Source organism: Melopsittacus undulatus, chromosome 6 (genome assembly GCF_012275295.1).
Source record: "Melopsittacus undulatus isolate bMelUnd1 chromosome 6, bMelUnd1.mat.Z, whole genome shotgun sequence".
NCBI lineage: Eukaryota > Metazoa > Chordata > Aves > Psittaciformes > Psittaculidae > Melopsittacus > Melopsittacus undulatus.
Genome location: NC_047532.1, coordinates 69,321,414 through 69,343,815, shown reverse-complemented (window position 1 = coordinate 69,343,815; position 22,402 = coordinate 69,321,414). Strand labels below are relative to the sequence as shown.

Genomic DNA, 22,402 nt, shown 5'->3' with positions numbered 1-22,402 from the left:
CATAAGGGAGGGTAACAGAGATGTGAATGTGGGGGAGCATGGCAGAGATGGCATAGAGATGTGATGGACATCTGAGGAGAAGCCCTAGTGTGTAAGTCTAGGATCTGTATTACTAATAAGAAGGGCGTGGGAGAAGTGTAAAAGGGAGAAAGGAGATTTCAGAAAAATTACAGCAAAATCTTGCTTCAGTCAGTTACCACTTCTTTACAAACAGCAAGGAAAGAGTGACTTGGTGTGCTCTGAACTGGCCATTTATTTTAAATGTTAGATTACTGTGGAGATAATACATGTATGTTTTCTCATTAATACAAAATAGCACATTTATGGAAGTTTTCTGCTCCAAAGGTAGTTCCACACATATTATGAGATAAATGCTCATTTCTGATAGATTATTAGGAAGAATCAGAATAATCACTTATTGCTGCATATTCCACTATATCAAGACCATTTAGAGAAATAATTAAAGATAGGAACTTTTGAAAGAGGCCACTAATGTAAAACATTCTTTGTGGAACCAAAGGAAGAATATATAAAACATATAGACATGCACCATAGGAACACAATTTACTTGGTGGTAATAAACTGTGTTTTTCTCAAAAGTACTAGGCTAGAGGATCTGTTGCAAGAAAACTCGTAAGCTCCTGGCTAATGAACAGAAGAGAAATAAAACATGATAAGAAAATACCACCTTACAATGTTTAACAACTGTTCCCATAACTGCTTTCATTCCTTTGTTAGTATTCAGTCTTTCATTTCCCTTTCTTAAACATTTAAATATCAGTGGCTCTAATATCCAACACAAAACAAAACATTGCTTCATTACAAGACAAAGAATAGCTCATCAACAAAACACACACCGTGCCCAACACCTCCACAAACAGATCTGAAAGGCACAACAGATTGTGGCAATTAAAAGGAGTCTCTCAACCACTTCAAAACATGGATACCTCAGCTGTGTGCTCCATATTAATCAAGGAGGTCTTTCATTATGGCTCTGTATTGCCATCTCTTTTAGCACTAAACATCTGAAGTGAATGAAAATTAGGATACCATCTATTTAAATATTCACAGTGAGATTTATATTATGTGTATTCGTGACATAACTTACCTGGAATAAAACATGTCAGATGAAAGGCAGTAAGAGGAAATGTGTTTTATAACATGGGCACAATTAAGCACCATTCCCTTTATTAAAATGGCACTTCTGTGTCTCATGTATGCACACACTGTAATGGAGGGATAGAGAAGTAAGACTTGAAAAGAAAAACCCAGCACAGAAAAGGGAAGAATCCCCACCACCCATCTGTACAGTAGTGAAAGAACAAAAAGGAGGGGGAAATCCTTTTAATTATTATGATTAATCATGTTTATTACAGAAGAAATAAGGGACCAACTAAGAGCAGCCCTCTGTCATGGTAGTAAATCCGAAAGAGTAGGCAGTCCCTGCAGAGCTTACAATCATACACAAGCCCAGGTAAAGCTCTGGGGAAGGTGACATAAAGTACAAGAGAAAGCTGTATGGTGGAGGTAGATCTTAACATGATTTCCACAATTGCTTTTTGCCTGCTTTCCTAAATAAATAGGCTTGTAGGATCATTCTGAAGGGGGGCTATAGAGATGCTGGGGGGGGACTCTTCATTAGGGACTGTAGTGACAAGGACAAGGGGTAATGGGTTAAAACTTAAACAGGTAAGTTTAGATTGGATATAAGGAAGAAATTCTTTACTGTTAGGGTGGTGAGGTACTGGAATGGGTTGACCAGGGAGGTTGTGAATGCTCCATCCCTGGTGGTGTTCATGGCCAGGTTGGACAGAGCCTTGGGTGACATGGTTTAGTGTGAGGTGTCCCTGCCCATGGCAGGGGGGTTGGAACCTGATGATCTTAAGGTCCTTTCCAACCCTAACTATTCTATGATTCTGTGATTCTGTTTGTATACCTGTATGTGCTGGTGACTTGGTATTTACCCTTGTAACAACATGGGAAGGGTTTGGGACTGATGAGGAAAAATATTCTGAGAGATTACCTGCACTGAAATTTGTGAGCAGATTTTGATCTGGTTGGCAGTCTTTCACGACATGAGAGTAATAGGAAAAACAGCAGTACTCTGCCCCATAGCTTACTAGGGCAGAGTATTGCTTAACATACTATCAGGAGAAAAGAAGAGGAAACATTAGTGTTGTTGAGCCTTTCCAGCTGCCTTGCATTTCCCAGTGGCTGTGTGCCCCTGCAGTTGTAATCACAGTCTCACTGCAAGTCCTACCTACTTGACAGTAGGAAGCATGGCCTTGTCTTTGAAGTTAAACTACATATAGATTCCTTCTTTTTCATGCATAATTAGTATCAGATGACCAAATACACAGTGGGGGTTCTTGCTATACTTAATGCTATGTTTCGGCAGCTAAATAGAGCTATATTACCTCAGAAAGACTTAAAAGACCTCCGCAGATACAGTAGTCATGCCAGTGGTTCTTTAGGGACTCCTCTTACTTTCGGGTTTGGTTGCAGTCAGCACTAATGTGTGTGTGAGTGGCCAGCACGTAGGACTCAGCACAGCAATGCCTGAGCTCTTGGGAAGGAGAGGGAACCAGGATGCAGCTGAAATACGCTGGAAGTGGAGATACTTCCTAGTCTCTGTATGCCATCTCTGACTTCTGTTTCATGATTCATGGTTAGGAAAATGCCCGAGGCAGAATGAAGGCTATGTAATGTGATTGCTCATGCAGAGGATGAGAAGACAAGTGCATGGGAGTCTGCCTTTGTTTGCTTAGATCATCCTTTGTCATCACAAATAATTGTGCCTTCCAGAGCTGCATGTGGATACATGAACCCTTGTGGGCTTGAATGTGGAGCAAGCAAAGCTGTTCCTTTAGTTGGTATGTAAATGAGACACGACAGAACTTGCTCTTCATTTCACTGGAAAGAATGCTGATCTGGGTGCAGTGTTTGCTGTCAGTTCTAAAATCCTGTATCTCACACCTGTAGCTTTTTGTTTTAAAGCAGCAACTTATCCATGTGTGTATTTATGGTACTTGCTGCAGTTTCAGCACAATTAATGCCACAATTAAATGGGAACAAAGCTGGACATTCAAGCAGAAGTGGCCAAGAATAATCAAGCTCAGCTGAATCAATGACCATACTTAGGCAGGAAAGAGGATGCTGTTAGGTGAGAAAGCAAGAAAAAAAGAGATGGGTGGCTCACGAGTAAGCAGGAAAGAGGAGCAGGCAAGAAGGATTAGATACAAATGAAAGGGGGAGCAAAAGCATCTTGCTGAGAAAGGGGGAAGATAGAGTGTCAGCAGAATGTTTTGTTTTACACTGTCTTCTAGTGGTAGTCATTGAATCATTTTGCTGGGGTTTCACCTAGTCCAAACTAGGTTTCATTTCAGTCTACATCTCTACTCTTTAGTAGAGCTGACCCCTTTTATTTGCTCCTCTTGAACAATGCTTGAAATTTAGATAAGGTCTAACATAGCCATACAAGAGTAGAGTCTAATTTAGGAAGGAAATGGAGGAAAGAGGATGATGCTTTTAATTTTAAGTAAATAAAAAGTTGAACTTTTGGTGACATGAAAAATGGAACAGAGAACCTTCAGAAATCTCAGGAAAGACTTCAGGGAAAGCTATTTTAATTGATTAAATGGGAACTTCATCGCTTGTACAGAAAATAGTCTGAAATAATAAGTGTAAAAAGGAAGCATAAAACCATCGGACAAATGAATGTTCTGAACATTTCAGCCCTCTTGCTGGAAATAACAATGCCTTTATATAGTGTGAATGAGATAGAAAGAAACACTTTCAAAGCCACCTTACATCTCGGTAAATCCAGGCCAGTTCCCCATCCTGAATTGCAGGTATATACAGCACAGGAGAATGCAGTCATCAGTTTCCCTAGTGCAGCAGTGAGAGAGCTTTTGATCTTTGTGATCAGATTATCTTGTTAGTGGCTTTTGAGAAGGCAGTAGGAGCAGATGATAGTCCATGTAGACCACTTTGTCCTTATGTTGCATTTTAACCTGGTTTCATAAATAGGCACAGCTTATATAATGTGCTCTGCTGTGCCCCTGCCTGGCAGCCTTGCTACTCCCTCCATGTCTTTTTAACCCTTTTAGCCAATTTTAACCCAGTTTAACAGATCTAACAGTTCTGTGAGTAGAGAGACCTGCTGGTAAAAAACAGTGTTGTGAACTTCACCTCTGGGACATCAGAGGACGGGATGGGAAAGCCATAGTAAAACAGCTTCAGTGGCAGCTGCTGCTTCCAAAAATATCTGTTCTTCCCTCTTCTTCCCTTTTAAAATAAAAATGACTTAGCAAAAACATTCAATTCTATGTCCCCAAATGTTACCGTGAAACCATGGGAGGGCAACATCTGGAAAGAGAGAGTCTGTTCGGCTGTCAAGAGTCATGCAACATGAAATGCATTTGTCTGTTTGGTTACGACTCCACACTTTCCCAAACAAAAAAAATCCGGACTGGCCCTTCATGTGCAATAAATTGGAGCAGCTCCACAGAATTCAGAGTGTTGATTCATAGCAGCATAGGTTCCCATCCTTCCTCTTTTGGTACATGTGGCACAATCTAAATAGTACAGCACATTTAGCAGTATGACGTTCGAGATTACAGAGCAGTCTGGTGGCACTGAGGCAGTGTGATTGGTTTTAAATGTGGGGTTGGGTTGCAGTGTTATTAAATTTTGCTGGCTTATGGAATAAATAATTTGTGATTGAGCTGCCAACATCAGTACATGTAAAATGGATGACAAACATCATTATCTATTTTCTGACTATGTTTTCCATACTTTCCTTCCATATGGTACTTTAGTGCTTGGTTTGCTGGGATTTAGTGTGGAGGAGACTAAGCAGACCACTGCTTCTGTCATGTTTTAACATGAAACATCAAATCCAAAGCCTGGGTCCACTGAGCACTACCAAATAATGAAAGGCTTTGATTGTTCACAAGTCTTTCCAATAAAATGTCAAACTTTTCATACTTTGAAAATGATCTTCACAAACGTAGAGCTTGAAAACAGATAATTATCCAAGAACATGAAACAGAATTAACATGCACTGGAGCATGTCATGAATGTTTCCTTCAGCAAATAAAAAAGGTAATTGCTGTCTGAGTACAAAGCAAGGAGAAAGGTTGGCTCTGCTCCTCAGACAATTTATATTGGCCACAGTTTACTCATTTAACCCATAAAAACATGCAGCTTAACAGAAGGGTGCCATTCAAAGGCTGATGGAGTGTAACCAGCCTCCTGATTGCAGGCACTTCTCATTTCACACTTCCCAGGTCTGATCAGACAGAAGGTACCTGGCCATTATTAGAAGTCTAAAAGCTGATGAGTCGGAGCTCCTAGTTAAACAGGACATTTGTAAACCACATTAAGCCCCAGCAATAGTTATTAGGGGTTCTGAGCTACCTTCTGACTTCAGGTACAACTAAGAGTCTTCATTCTTAGCCTGGAAGAAAGAATGGACATAATTTGGTATGCATATACAATTTCCCCATGTAGAAATCAGACAAGCAAGAAAATAACAGTCCTCATAGCTAATGGGAGTAGTTGTGGTTTGTGATCTTGATTTTACAAATCAATTTTCTGGCATTAGAAACTAGCAGAGTGTAGAGACACAGGGTAGGAGTCTGGAAAAGACCTCCTGAAATATCATGTGGAGCTCATTTACACCACGGGCAATTTGGCTCTCAAATGTATTCAGCCAGGTCTTCAAATGCTTGAGAATTTTCATCCCCATCTTGCTCTTGAGAGGCTGCGCCCAAAACTTGTAACTCTGATAGTTAAAAAGCCTGGTTTCCCCATTTTTATATCTAGGCTAGTTTTATTATCAGCTATCTCTCTGTATTTAAGGGTAATAATACATTCATAGACAATAATTCTATTCTCCCAGTCATCTTTGTGCTAGGAAAAGTAAGCCATGGCCTTTCACAGAAGACTCTCCACTTCCTCTAGTCATTTTATTGATTCCCTGCAAAAGCTATCCCACTTAAAGCTCCTCCTTTCCAAGTATGGAGAAACAGTGTCATAAGCAATGTAGAACAGATTCATTTGTGACAGCACAGGAGGCAGTGCTTGCCAGGTCTGGTATCATGCCTTTGTATCTCAGTGTGGCAGAGACGCGGTGTGTTCATCTCAGCCACTTACCTTTGCACAGAAACCTACCTCCTGGTCTATGTGATTGTGATGATTACAGAAAGTAAGTGCAGCTTCCACTGGTGACAGCACTATCATCCGTCTAATACGTGCACACATGCCTTGCGCATGTCTAGAGATGTTGCTGCCCACGTTTTTCTTGCAAGGGGCCACATGACAAGGACTGGTGACGGTGTCATTCTGAGCACCTCATTAGCATGCTCAGCAACCCTCTGCCCCTGAAGCTGCTGTGTCAAGCAGCCACTGTCCCAAAAAGGACTGTTTTGAAAGGTCAGATACCTTTTGTAAGCAGCTCTTGCATCCTCTTCACCAATAATTATTCTAACCTTATGTTTTTTATTGCAATTATTTACTTTTTTTAAATCTAAATTTACATTGTTTAAGTTCTTTTTGTTGTTTGGGTTTCTTTTTACTTTAACAAGATGCAGAAAGTCTTAATCTAACATGACAGGTTTTTCAGCCATCTGCTCTATTTTCAGACTACATGTACTGCAGTTTAAAAAGCAGGTCTTATTTGTTGGGAAAGACTATACTAAGCTAAACTCTCTAAAGATGAAATTCATGCCTGTGGCAGGGACTAACCCGAGGTGTTTGTCTAAGTTAGTAACACTAGATATCAGATCAGAAAGATCTTCTTGGTGAATCACATGATGATACCCAAAAGACACATACAGCCCAACACCAAGATAAGACTCAAGGAGAGGTGTCCAGTTGCTTCCTTGACCCAGCTAGCTGACTTATTGAATTCAAACACAATATTGTTCATTCTCTTTAAACCCCCGTTGAGCTTGGTTAGAACAGATTATTAACTAGAGGAAGTCTTTTTTTATTAGAGATCACTTTACATCATTCAAACTGAATACTTTTGGGTGGCAGTTTACCCAAACTGTTATTTTGAAGCATTTGCTAATAGTGGTGAGATTCTGTGGTTACACATTCTTGTTGCTTCTTCACAGTGTAATCAGTAAATATGAGAACATATGTGGCTTGTGGAATTTAATTCAGTGAATATTCATGATCATGGTGCTCACACTCTTCTAGAAATAGACTCACCTTTACTAAGCAGTTGAAAACCGGACACAGTAAACATCAAAACTAGAAGTATTAATCCTGAAGTATAACAAGGTGAATCTCTGAGATTCCAGCTGGAGTAATTCTCTTACATTTATAATCAACTGAGAAAAATTGCTTTTAGTTTCTCAACTGTGGATTATGGATCTGCAGTGGACTATCCAGGAAATCCAAGAGAGACAGCCAGATCAGGGGAAGGGCACAGAGGGGCAATGAACAGTATTCAAAGGGAAACAGAAGTGTGGATCCTTAGGTATCTAGTGTGTCATCTGGCAATAAAAATAGGAGGTGGGTAACAAGTCAGTGGGCATAACCAAGAGAACAAAAAGTAATCACAGGTAAAGACAGGCTTATGCAAGTATAGAGCCTCAAGGACAGAGGACTGGAAAATGTTTGTGAGGTAGGGCTATAAAATTAGGAAGGTAAAGTTTTATATATATAAAAGAAAGGTATGGTTGCAAAAAGCTCGCACAGAAACTATAAGAAACTAAATCCATTGGAGGAATACAGACGCTGTTTCACAAAGCAGTGACTTAATGGGAAAAAGACAAGCCAAACCAAATAGAAACACCCATTCCATCAGCTCTTTAGCTTGAAAAAGATAGATGGATAAACTAACCATCCCATAAGATGTACAGCTCATACTGAGCATGCTCAGTGTCACAGTAGGAGGCTTGGCCAAATAATTAGAATACTTTGAACAACATAATTCTGGAATGAAGCAGAAGATGAAAAGCAAAATATGAAACACATTGTAGAAGCAGTCATGTCATTTCCCCTGCAGTGTGTAGTAATCCTAAGGAAGCTTTATGTCACTGTGTTCCACCTACTGCTGGATCCTGTGAGCCTGTCCTGCCTTCTGAGCCTGTTGCTGGAGATGGGCTGCGAGCCAAGCCCTCACAACCGTATGCAAGCAACTGGGCGTTGTGGAAGTATGATGTCACAGAAGGCTAGAACCATAGAATATTTTGGTTTGGAAAGGATCATGAAGCTCATCTGGATCCAACCCCTGCCACAGCCAGGGACACATTCCACTAGAGCAGGTTGCTCCAAGCCCCTCTGTCCAGCCTGGCCTTGAACACTGCCAGGGATGGGGCAGCCACAGCTTCTCTGGGCACCCTGTGCCAGCACCTCAGCACCCTCACAGGGAAGAACTTCTGCCTAATGTCTCCTCTCAATATCCCATCTGTCAGTTTAGAGCTATTCCATCTTGTCCTATCATTATAGTCCCTGATGGGGCTATTCCTCTCTGGAATTCTTGTAGGCCCCCCTATGAGGTTTCCACACACCTTCTCTTTTCCAGGCTGAACAGCCCCAATTTTCTCATCCTTTCTTTGTATTAGAGGTGCTCCAGCCCCTTTGTCATCCTCACGGAGCCATCCTTGTTTCCATGTGCTTGAAGAAACTCTTCTCCCTTCAATCTACACACACACACACACACACATATGTATATATATCAGAAGCATTGGTGTAGACAAGTACAAATACCAGTGCAGGTAAATGGGAGGTATTTAGGCTAGAGAGAGAAGCATAAACTAAATGAATATACCAATATTATTCCAGTTCCCTAGTTAGAAAAGCTCTGGTTGGGAGAGATGTGAATAAAATTCTAAGCCTGTTGTCAGTCCTTCATGGTATTGCATAAATTATGTATAGCTGTTCAGTTCAATTGTTTTAATATTGTACAGGTGACTTGTAAAGCAGGAGTGTTGTGCAAAGGTTATTGTAAGGACCTGAATAAATACAGCAGAAGGAAACCTTCTGGGGGTGTCTGCTGCAGAAGTTAGATGTGTCTTTTCCTTAGCTAAAAAAAGGATTTAAGAGTTGAGTGGTACTACTTCCTTGAGTTGTACTGCTTTCTGAAGGAACTGGAAGGGGGTAATGCACTGGGCCTTTTGGGATTTCTATGAAATAGAGGCAAACGAAGAACAAACCAAAGAAAATGTCTGACCAAATTGAAGACAAATATGTTCATTTTGCTTATTTTCACAGTAATACATGAGTGCTAAATAAATGTGAAAAGAAACAGCAAAAGCAACTGCCAGATGCTTTTAAAAACTAGCTAAGAGCATATGTGGAGGAAAATTAACCATAACTATTACCTCAAAGGAGAGGACCCACTTGGAATAAGCAGCTCTATGGCAGTTATGTCTAAAATTTGTTATGTTGCTATTGTTTTGTAAAATGATAGAACATCTGCTCAGTCACAAGGCACCAGTAAAATGCAGCTTTATGCCTAAAGCAGTATGTCAGTCCCTAACAAAAAATGTATATAATAGGCTAAAAACAAAGGCACATTGTCTTTTGCAGTTGTAGTCATTTCTGACCTAATAATGGCTTAAAAAGAAGGTTTTATTTGTATTTTGGGAAAAAAAGAATGGAAGGATTGAGTCAGTTGTGACTCTTTTTCAACATGAGGCTTTGTACGTTATTTGTGCCTAAGCTGGAAAAATGCTTTGTCTCTGCAAATCATATTTATGTCACTAAAGCACTTTTTAAAAGGCAACTACTTGTAAGTACCTTGTGAAAAGGTGATGCTTAATTTCCATTTCTAAATGCAGTGTTTAATCAGACGTTATATGATCATTGGGAAAATACCAGCAAGTGATACATGTGCTCACATGACAAGTGGACAAAAGTCAGATTTCACCTCAAAGCTGTCTTTTCAGAGAGGAAAAGCCTTCACATGGAAATCCATCATATAGAAAATTAAGAAATCCCTCAGGAAACTGTTACTGGGTGGGATTTGTCTCTGAATATTCCAAGCACACAACTTCTAAGTGTCTTTATTCAAAAAGTGTATTCTCTTAGATTTTCATTGTTGTGTTCACTGACCTGAACAGTCTGAAACTCTGATGAAAAATACAGTTTTAAAACCTATTTTCAGTCAAAATGATTTTATTTTCCTCCAGCTTAGAGATATGCATGCATATATAACCATTCAGAATCACTGAAACAAATTGAAATTGGCACTTTGAAACCACGGTTTTCACAGAGCTGAGCAGTGATTATTTAATGAATGTGTGGAAGTATTCAAGTGCAACATGTTTTCATGACAAACCAGGAGGATAAATATATATTCTAACACTCCTATGGTCAGAGTGAGGGTTAGGGTTAGACCCAGCATACTAAGCTAAGGCGCTGTGTGTCACATACTCTTTGAAGCCTCTGAAGTCTAAAGGACTCTTTTATGTGACTGGGAATGCATGTGCTATATCATCAAGTATTAATAAGGGAGATAGACAACAACCATCCTCATCTGACTTCTTTCTTCTCCATAAAACCATGCATCATCAGAATTTTTCAACCTCATCAGAACGGAAGATATCTTTGCTGAAATAAAGAAAATGCACGAGGATAGCCGTCTGTATCTGACTCAGATCTGAATAATAATATGTGCTTTTTACCTTTCAGCTTCCTACAGAAAGACTTTAGTTTCTCAAAAACCCTTAGGAGGTTTATGAACCTGCTCCAAAGCCTGTTGCAATTGGGAAAATTTCTGGATTTGAGTCAGTTTCAGTTGAGCTGTACAAATCTTATTGATCTATTTGTATAACCTTTTGGTGAGTAAAAAAAATACTGGTTTTTGTGGTGAAAACTCGAAGACTTAATTTTTAAGCTGTTCAGATTCAAGTATTTTCTGGATTCTTAGGCAGCAGATATCTTCTGCTTTGTGAAAGGAAAGGTACAAGCCCCAGTGCCCAGCCTGAAATTCATTGCGATTGTTTAACCAAAAGATCGACTCTCAGCATTAAGACACTGTACTCTCAAGCTGGAATTATTGTGCAGAATTGCCGGTGTCTTTCATTATGATCTTCTTGGAAAGCTCCATCAACCTAGTCCATCCTGGTGCAGTTTGTGCTATTTCAGTGCATTCTCAGGCCTTTGAGAAAAGATTCTATGAGAAAAAGAGATGGAGAAAGGCTGGCATAAGCTTGGCTATCACACTAAAACAGTGATCTCACTAAGGTCTTCTAGCAGTAGCCAAAGCACAAGTGTTTCTTCAAGATGTGGAAAAGAGAAAGGTGCTGCCTCCCAAGTCAGTATGCAGTGGTGACATAGCTTCTCAACAGGGCTGCATGGTGTGGGTGGAGCTCCTCGCTGAAGTGGCTACATGATTTCATCTCCAGGAATGGGTTTGATTAATTCTGCATGAAGTTGCGCTCTGGTCCATCATTTTAGGTGAATGGTAGCCGCAGATGTAAAAGGTATTGGAAAGGTTTGGGAAAGGCTGTACAAGGAGAAAAGGGTTGGTAGGTCATACATGAGTTGACCTTAGGTGGTAACGCTGAACTTGTATGTAAGCAACTTGATATTCTGTGCAACTCGATGGCCCTCTCTACTGGCAAGCCAAGAAAGAGCCAGGTATGCCATCATTAAAGCGGGTAGGAGATGCAGATATGGGCTACAGCTAATCTCTCTTTGTAGTGAAGGTACTAAGAAACCTGTAAAATGCTGCTGTACACCGTGTTGAAAAGCTGAGCTCTTTTATTGGGCTTTCTCCAAGAAGGTGGTGCACATTTGGTTTGAAGATTTACTTATTTTGAGCAGAGGTCAGGGAAAGAGGAAGTGCCTTAACATGCAGTAAACATATTTGCTTTGACTGACAACAGTCATTAAAAGCCCTTGTTACATTTTGTGTCTATTCTGTCCACCACTTAGCCATTTCTTTTCATTCTGAAGGATTATAACTAAGAACGAATGAGTCTCCTCTGATACGGCCAGGTCAAAATAGAACTGTGAAAGAGCTGGGTTATCTTTCTCCCTCATAAGCAAATCTTTTCCAGTTGTTCAACAAGATGCTGTTCTGTATTGCCATGACATCAGTCTTTATGCCTGGGAATACTGAGGCTCAACATTAAGCAACTCTTTTATAAAAAACAGTCATGCAGTAACAATTAGAGTGTTTAATATGCTTCCCCACTAGAGTCCATACCCTCTCGTCCCACTTACTGATCTTCCCAGTGCAGTGTGAAGTTATTTGTGTCTTCAGAATGAGCAAACAGATCTTTTCAGTGAAAGGGTGAAAAATTTCCTGAGTGCTGCCATATAGAAGTTGGCATGTGTTGCTCTGTAGAACAGGATCTCTGCTGCACTGATCCAAGCATTTGTCAGCCCCAGAGTGGAGGATGGCAGTCCACAGTGTCTGAAGAAGAAAGAGACTATCACACAAAGCTTCCCACTACAGAGAAATTGCTGCATCTGTCATCATCCTTTCAACCCAGCTAATACAGTTGTATTAGCCCTGTGCTTCAGTTACTCCCACAGCTTCAGCCCACCTCCTTTTTAGTGTGAAATGTGTTTGAATCTTCAAAGTAGCTACATTTCAAAATACATTTTGTTCAGTGCCAAGAATAATCACAGTCCTTTGGGATAAAGCAGATCACAAAGCCTGAAATGGATCTGCAATACATTAGGGGGAGATACTTGTGATGAAGGGTATTGGATAGATTCATAACCTGAGTGGCTTCAAGAAGCATTACAGTCTTCCCATTTGGTTAATATATTTCCACATATCTAGAGTAACAGGTCCTCATCCTACCTCATCATACCATCCCAGCAGAACTAATACAAACAAGGTTTTCATAATGCTGAACAAGAGACAAACAAGCCGGTGTCTTTCAGAACTGTTCATGTGCATTGTAGGTTGAGCTGAAAGAAGTCATCAGAAATATTGGAACCACTGTTTCAATCCCTTGAAACCAAAACCAGCACCCCAGCTGTAATTTTCCAGCAAGATTCACAAAGTATGGTCGTCACTCACAAAATGGGGATGGGAGGTGATGGGGAATAGTAGCTTAATAGTAGAAACCAGGACAACTTAGGCTGTGGGAAGATCTTTTCTGAGTCAGGGTATTTTCTGGCTGTAGGGGAAGCTGAGCTGTTGGGGTTTCTCTCTGCAGAAGCTCTCCCACCTTCCCTAATACCCTGAAATGTCCTTTGCACAAGCAACCACAAATACAAGCTGTTGGGATGGTGGCCACCGAGGAACATGGAGTACCTTGGTTCCAACATGTTGTACAAAAGTAGCACACCTCCAGCTGGAGAGCTGCTCTGAGGCTTAGTGAGTAGGTCCTCCTCTCAGGTTTGGGGTACAGGTTCAGGCTTCTCCTGCACCATCCTTCATTGAAGAATGCCTAATAACAGGAGTCTAAGCCAGTTACTTCATTTCCAGATAGTGCTGCTCTTGTTCTTCCCTGGATAGGCTGGGTTTAGATTCACTGAAAATGAATTTTTTTTTAATTGAAAAATCATTTGTTCCCTAGCACTAATAGTAGCCAACTGTTCATGGTTACAGGAGAGTTATCTAAAGATCAAAAAGATGAGTTTGGGGATAAATATATTGTTTTGGCAAGTGTTATCTATTATGATATATTTAGATTAATTTTAGAAAAGGCTTTCTTATTTTATAGTTAGTCCAAGAAATGTATTTCAAGTGAAATTTCATTTGTTAAGTAGTAGTTGGTACAGGTGTCCCAAATAACACTGTAGGTAGGGGCTGAGGTTTCCAAGTGACCATGATGAAAAGTAGCAAATACCCTCAACTCTTTGGAGGTTGTCAAGTATATTGTGGTCTTAAACTATGAATAACCCAAAATAAGTACACTGACAGGTGGGAGATTTTACCATCATTAACCAGTGATCTCCAGACTGTGGTTTGCAAGAGGAAAAGCTGCAGTACCAGAGCTCTCTGTGATGACATTGCTGGATGTGGTGCTTTCAATTAAAAGTTTGATGATAAGTGTCCCTCATCATCTGTGGTGGAGAAAATTTGATGGTATAGTTTGTTATCCCTAAATATTTGGATGTCATTGCCAGAAACAACCTCCAACTTGAGGAGCTGTTCTTGAAATTGAATGAGAAACTGCTTGTTGCTTTAGCAGCCCAGCTTGGCCACTAGAGGTAGGAAGTGTGTAAATATTCTGACCATTGTTGGGTTTTCACTTTTTCCATTTCAGCTGGATGCTGAGAAGGCAAAATTAAAACTGGAAAGATGGGCTTCCCAAGATGCTGGCAGTGGCGGTGGAAGAAGTGAAGAGTTGGCGTCAAGTGGGGATTGTGATGATGAAGATGGCTGTCAAGGATCCGGTGACAGGGTTCACACAGCAGGTAAATACAGTTTCTATAGGCACATACAGAGCTTAGAAATTCATAAATGTCACAATTAGGTGGACAGAGCTCAGACTTGCACTGCTTAAATTACTGTCAAAATCCTACTAACCTGAAAGGATTTGAATCTTAATCTGAAGAGCTGCAGTAAAAATAGAGTGATACAGACAGTAACCCAATATAATTTAACACTTGGCATGCAGATAAAATTTATCAGAGACTCATATCATCGCAGATTTATTTGGGTTGAAAGGGACCTTAAAGCTCATCCTCCCCACCCACAGGCAGGGACACTTTCTGCTAAAACAGGTTTCTCCAAGCCCTATCCAACCTGGCCTTGAACAGTGGCATGGATAGGGCAGTCACAGCTTCTCTGGGCACCCTGTGCTAGTGCCTTAGCACCCTCACAGGGAATAACTTCTTCTTAATGTCTAATCTCTGTCAGGTTAAAGCCACCCCACTTGTCCTGTCACTACAGGCCCTTGTCAAAAGTCCCTCTTCACCTTTCTTGTAGGCCCCATTTAGGCACTGGAAGCTGCTCTAAGGTCTCCCTGGAGCCTTCCTTTTTCCAGGCAAGACAAGCCCAGCTCTCTCAGCCTGTCTCCAGAACAGAGCTGCTCCAACCCTTGGAGCATTGACATGGCCTGCTCTGGACTACAACAGCTCCACATCCCTCTTGGGCTTGCGGCCCCAGAGGTGAACATAGTACTCCAGATGGGGTCTCACAAGAGTAGACTAGAGGGGAGACTCCCCTCTCTTAGCCTGCTGCTCACTCTCTGGGGATGCAGCCCAGAACAAAGGTGGTTTCTGGGCAGCAAGCATTCACTGCTGGGTCGAGGGGAGGTTCTTGTCAACCAGCACCCCCAAGTTTTTCCCTTTTTAAGCATGGGGGTTATGTTTCCCCTCTTCCAGTCAGTGGGAATGTCACTTGACTGCCACACCTTCTCAAATTTAGAGTGATTAATATCTCCAGTGAAATCTACATCACAGAAGTGCTGGAAAAGCCTTCCTAGGTAAGGTGGGCTTTTCAAATAAATAGAAAATTAATGTCCTTATAGACTGTGCTAAGTGTTAACATAAATATGTGTTTTTTGCATAATGATACTGAAGGATGATCAAGAGTTGGCTGAAAGTATATATTCTTGAAAAAGCATATGAAGTATTGTTTTTTATATAGTGGTAACTGCTTAAATAAAATTCCTTGATAGCCTCCAATATGATTCTGCAATATTTATTAATGAAATTACTTGGATAATATGTCATTAAATGTGCAATCAGCATCAGAATTAACTTCCACCAACATACTGGCAATATAATACATGGGTAAGTCCTTATTACAGTAACTCAGTAGGAAGTAAGATGTTTCTAAATACTTTTTATTATTGGTTTATCATATCTACAAGTTCCTATTCATTTCAGTTCATCAAAATGTAACTGCTTTAATTACCATAGTGTGTGTAAATATAATGTGGTTTGGATGCAATTTGGTGCCATTACATGAAATGCAGGTATAATAGTGTGGGAGAATAATTTAAGATAGCTGGAACTTGGGTAAGTTTAAATCTGCTGCTTTAGTCTACTGAGATAAACAAGTGCCTCTTCCTTGTCCTTTTGACACTAAGTGGAGAGTGGGGAAAGGAATCCCATATACAAGTGAGACTTGCAAACATGCTGTGATTAGTTTGGAGTCAAGCCTTATATTCACAAATAAAATAAATTCAGAGAAACCAAGCTTCAACATGTACTTTGAAATCTGTGCAAAGTGTTAGGTTAGGTTATGAATACCTGAAATGTAATCTGCATTGACAAGCTGTGTGATCACAATACGTGAGGTATGATCACAGTGACAGTGTTTTTAAGAATCATTATGGAATTACAACTAACAGATCAAGTAAAGATTTTTACCATTCAGTTACCAGTGTTTTTGAACAGAAGAACTTTAATGCAATGTTATTTTTAAACTACTTGCTTAACTTCTTTATTGTTTATTGTGTTATATACATAAGCAATGAAAAGACTGCTAGATGTTTTGGGCCCTGGGGATTTGCTTTCCTGTCTATGTGGAATAATACAAACAAAAGCCAGGTGCTAACTACTCTTCAGTGAACAATTAAACTGTTAATACCCTGGGTTTGGAGGATGTGTACACATGCTTACCTGGACAATGGAAGATTGCAGGTGTTTAAATAAAAACTTGAGTATTTCCAAGGCTTTGATATACAGCTTGCTTTAATAACAGAATAACAGAATCAGAGAATCATAGGATGGTTGGGGTTGGAAAGGACCTAAAGATCATCTCGTTGCAATCCCCCTGCCATGGGCAGGGATGCCTCGCACTAGACCCTGTCACCCAAGGCTCTGTCCAGCCAGGGCTTGAACACTGCAGGGGATGGAGCATTTACCACTTCTTGGGGCAGCCTGTTCCAAGTACTTACTGTCTCATTTTTCCCTTTTTGTTTTTTTTTATTTTTTGCAGTCTAAATCATTATAATATTTTATGCTGATACCATCCTGGATTTAAAAGAGTTATATTTACGTAACTGGCTGTTTCAGAATTTACTGGGGTTTATATCTAATTAAAAAGGTAGTTACAATAAATTCTAGAAAATAATATTGATTCATAACAGCAAGAAGGAGTATTTTCATTGTGTGACAATAGTGATGCTGTTTCATAATTAGCTTTAAAATATTGCAGTATATACAAGCCACTAGCAGTAAATCTGGCTTGCATATCTGGATACAATTAGGAGATAAAATGCAGTAATCTCATTATAGAGCTTCTTTGCTTTAATAGTATGGTAAAGAAATAAACAAACATTGGATTAATTGAATTTCCTCTTGCTGCATGTCTGTAAGATGCTGTTTCCAATTGTACAGGCTCTGACTTTGTTATATTTCCTAAACTCAAAACCTGTCAAGCACATCTAACCATGGCTTCGGAGAAGTGGAACATGACAACATTTACTATTGCTTGCTTGCTTGAAGTCCACAGAGAACTGAGACATGAATTGAGGCTAAAGCTGAATCCCAAGTAAAACCCTGCTTTGAGGCTTAGTAAAGTCAGTGGGAATATTCTTACTGACTACAGCAGGTAGGGAAGAGACACAAGTGATAGCTCTAAAATGCTACTCATCTCATCAGTGCATGTTGTAGCATGGAATCATACAGTAGAACAAAAGGAATAAAAGAGGAATAAAAGCCTTTCAAAACACAGACTTTTTGGCAGATCCGTCATGCTTTTAACAACAGATCCATGGAAAAGAGAAAAGAAGGGAAAGGATTTCAGTGTCAGCCACTAAAATGCTGAATTTAGCATGTAGTAAAAATGCACTACATCTGTCCTTTATATGAAACCTGTGTGAAAATGATATTTACAGTTTACATGTTGAGAACATTGCAAAAGATTTCAATTGCTTTTAAGTAGTTTCTGAAAACCTACCAAACGCTCATTCCTTTTCACCCGCCAGGAAAAAGATCGTGTTTTCACTAGCAGTAAATTGCAGGGAGTTTCATCAATCTCTAGCTAAACATCTTCAACACATTTCTGTTCGTAACTGTTAAAGGACCTCCACAGACAGGGTACATTGCCGTCTTCCCAGTTTGCTTTTCCAAATTGCTGGCTTCTTGCTTTTAGATTACAGTGTGTGCCTGGTACGTAAACACAGAGGCAATTCTGTACTTGTATATTCCAGCCAGATATCCTTTTCCCCAATATTCTGGGGGGTTGGGGATTGCTAGCCATGTGTTTCAGCTCATTTTACTATGGATAGTAAAATCTCATTCTTTTATTGGTCACCTTCTAGCCTTTGAGAAGCATTTCTGCTTATTAGTTGATCATTTATTTTATGTCTTCAATTAAAATACGTGGCTATTATTTGCTGCTGAGGTTTTTTTGTTTTCCTTTGTTACAAATAAGTCTTTGCTTGCCAAATTCATTGTTATCTAAAAATGTCACTGCATACCCCCTTATCATAATGGGCTTAATTTTCTATTCTGTTTCATGTGTTTATCCAGATTATTTCATACAAACAAGATAAACAAATTCTCAGGAAACCAGCATTCTCTTAGGAAATTATGGAAGGTAAAAGATACTTTAAAATGTCATATTCTCAAAGGCTTTCCCAGTTACCACAAGTATCTCTTCTTGGGGCAAGCTGTGGAAACAGCACTGTTTCTCAAGCACACCCATGTGTTCTTCATTGGCAAGTACCAACTTTATAATGACAACATCTGTTAATCATCTTGGAACAAAGCTTTGTTAGGAGAGATTTAAGAAGAGGAAAGCAAACCATATAAATCCTGAGCATGAATAGGGAAGTTGCTCTGCAAGTTGTGCTGCTTCACTCCTGCAGGTTTCTAGGCAGAAGGGCAAAGCAGCATCTCAGTCTGAACCTTGCTTAGCATTGTGTGTTCATCTGAGCATATTCTTACATGAGCTTCGATTGCATGTGTTCACCAATGTAAATGCTTTTTCTTAAACCCTTACTAGACTGGAAAGGGTTTTGATGGTGGTGGAAAGAGCAGGAATTGCTTAGTGCCCTGGAGGATCGAGCCACAAGAATATTTACTAGGAGAGGGATTAGCATCCAGCTGTTCATGGAAAGACAACCGACTCACATTGTGTCCTGCCTCTCTGTGGTGCAGAGAAAAAGAAAAACGTTTCAGTCCCTTCAGTGGGAAGGAAGTTAGTGTAGGGGGATTTCCCATTCCCAGCTGTGCTGCACAGCTGTATGCTGTGATGAGGTCCCACCAGAGCAGCAACAACCAGGGAACAACAATCAGGGTAATCATCAGGTGATTAGCCATGAAACAAGGTTTAGAGCAAACATTTAGACTGCAGGGACCGGGGTTTAGTGCAAGCCCAAAGTCAGCTGTATGGAGCTCTAGGCTTTGTGGAAATTGTGGAATATGTTGGAGAAAGCTTGTGTGGACACCTCCAATTGGGATGGGTCCATATGCACATCTGTCTGTGGATGAAAAGGACACAGGTGTTTTGGGCTTGCTCACTAGCATGCATCACTATACTTTAGATGAAGCTGTATGTTTTTCATAGCCAGTGTAAAACAGAAATTAATCCAAGCTTCTTTCTAGAGGAGCCTGATACAGTGTTGTGCAAAGTCATAAGGAATGTGGCTAGCCCTGGACTACAGCTGTCTTCTTGCTGGCAAGGCAGATAAACAGTACAAGTTAAGGAAAACATACATTTTAGCCTACCCTTTGGTTTGGTTCAGGTGTCCTGGCCCTGTTTCAGCTCCCTCCCAGTTCCTTGTGCCCCTCCTCAGTGGCAGAGCATGAGAACCTGAAAAGTCTTTGATCAGGGTAGGTGCTACTGAGCACCAGCTAAGACATTGGTGTATTATCAGCATTGTTCTCCTGTCTGTAGGTATAATGTATACGTTGGTCAAAAACTTCAGCCCCTAGATGGGGCAGATATATTAACCCCACTCCTGACATGCCTCAAAACTTTAGATCATTGGGAAATAGAGACGTGGATTTTACCTTTCCCCTGGCTGGCTGTTTGCTTCACACGCACATGATGATGGCTTGGCTTTGCAAGTGAAGATTTTGGGAAGGGCTTTAACCACGCTTACTTCAAGTACGATGACCAAGGGTGAGTGGGATATGCAAATCTGGTTGGAAGAAGGGTGCTCAGGCAATCAGGGAGTGTCTGACCAGGACTGTCATCTCCTGAGTAATCTCAAGCTACCCATGCTCTGGTCCGCCTGCATGCAAGGTTGGATCTGCTGCTACCCATGCACCTTGTCACCGACCGATCCGACCCTCACCTGTCCATACCGACAAATGGGAGCCAAGCCCTGCCAGCCTGCGCAGGGGAGTTTTTAGGTGAGGCGCAGCTTGCACAGAACTGGCCCCACTCTTTACACCTGAGGTTTAACTGCCAGGCCTAGCGAGCTGGGATGGTGACAGCAAAGTCTGCAGGTTGTAGGTTTTGTAAGACTGTCCTTCAGGCTTTTGCTTTGTCCCCATCCCAAAAGCAGTGGGTTTCTATCGAATAACATGAAGTGCCTGATCAGTGCTGACTCTTAGACAAAGCAGATTTTAAACAATACTTTAAAATCCTCTCAGTCTGTGCAGGCATTCAGTAAACAAACACATCCTGTGTCATCCCAGCGAGACTTGGAACATGACTGTGTGTCAGATGTGCTTTATTACTATGATTTTTGCCAAACGTTTATCTAATCCCAGTAACAGTTTTCTTTTGTACTTCTTAATTCTTTCATGAAGTTCCCTCCCTTTAATAAGAACTTTCTGAATTCAGACATCTCTCTCTGTTCAATGTCTTGCTTATTGTCACATTTCAGTACCCAAGTGGCAACCCGCAACAAATTTACTTTGTTAGCGCTTTCAGATGCCAGATTCCAACCTTTGGCTTTCTTCTTGGCTGTTTAGACACTGCACAGCTTCAGTGCATCTTTCTGCTGTAGCCAGACTATCAGAAGAGATTATCTTGGTTGTATATTTCTTCTTCAGGGCATAGAAGAAGGATGCTCCTTTGCCCCAGAATGCCTTTATAAGTGCAGACAAGTAAAATGCCTGTTTTCTCAATGCCTTCTGTCTAATCTGTATTTGCTCTCACAGCTTTGGAAAGTTAATGTATTTTTCTCTCTGCTTATGAATGTTTTCATTTTTTCTTTTTGAATATCAATATTCAGATTCTTTTATCCTTTATTATGTTATCATTCTCCCAGTTTGTCTGCCTTTTCCAGGCATCAATATTACTGTATAATCTGTCATTTTAATCATACTTCATTTCCATTCACCATGCTACAGGATGCACTTACATTTATATTTATCCAAATATGTAATTGTACGGCTGCTGATTTTGTAATTATTAGTACAAAACATCAATATTCCAAGTTCATAATATCTGCTGGCACTCAGCCATGCTCATCAGCTCCTCATCACCACATGTCTTCACTTTCCTCACAGATGATCCTAACTCACAGAAATACTGCATTTTCAGTGTCTTCCATCTTCCTGCCTAGAGAACCGTATCCATCATCCCTCATCCCCATCCCACTGCTTTGTAGAGCCATTTTTCTACACCCTTACTTGCATGAGACATTTTACCTCCGGCTCTGTTTATAGAAAGCCTATAAATTCCTTCATTGCCCTTAGTGTAAATGCCTCATTCTATCCACAGTACAGCACAGTAGAATCATCGAATCATAGAATAGCTAGGATTGGAAAGGACCTCAAGATCATCTAGTTCCAACCCCCCTGCCATGGGCAGGGACACCTCACACTAAACCATATCACCCAAGGCTTCAACCAACCTGGTCTTGAACACTGCCAGGGATGGAGCATTCACTACCTCCCTGGGAAACCCATTCCAGTACCTCACCACCCTAACAGGAAAGAATTTCTTCCTTAGATCCAGTCTAAACCTCTGCTGTTTAAGTTTCAACCCATTACCCCTTGTCCTATCACTACAGTCCCTAATGAATAGTCCCTCCCCAGCAACCCTTTCAGAAAGTCCCCTTTCAGATACTGGAAGGCTGCTATGAGGTCTCCACGCAGCCTTCTCTTCTCCAGGCTAAACAGCCCCAACTTTCTCAGCCTGTCTTCATATGGGAGGTGCTCCAGCCCCTGATCATCCTCATGGTCTCCTCTGGACTTGTTCCAAGAATTCCATGTCCTTTTTATGTTGAGGACACCAGAACTGCACACAATACTCCAGGTGAAGTCTCACAAGAGCAGAGTAGAGGGGCAGGATCACCTCCTTTGACCTGCTGGTCACGCTCCTTTTGATGCAGCCCAGGATACAGTTGGCTTTCTGGGCTGTAAGCACACACTGAAGCCAGCTCATGTTCATTTTCTCATTGACCAATACCCCCAAGTCCTTCTCCACAGGACTACCATGAATTTCCTTTTTGCCCAACCTGTAGCTGTGTCTGGGATTGCTCCCACCCAGGTGTAGGACCTTGCACTTGGCATGGTTAAACTTCATGAGGTTGGCATCAGCCCACCTCACAAGTGTGTCAAGGTCCCTCTGGATGGCATTCCTTCCCTCCAGTGTATCAACAGAACC

General features: G+C 40.8%; 1 protein-coding gene across 1 annotated transcript in view; it reads left to right on the top strand.

Annotated features, from left to right (window-relative positions):
• Window positions 1-22,402, top strand: part of LOC101881667 (glypican-5-like) — a 333,120-nt gene that overhangs the window by 231,568 nt on the left and 79,150 nt on the right. The window contains exon 7 of the mRNA XM_034063862.1: window positions 14,199-14,349. Within this exon, the coding sequence (XP_033919753.1) occupies window positions 14,199-14,349 (151 nt within the window). The remainder of the gene's footprint in view (window positions 1-14,198; window positions 14,350-22,402) is intronic.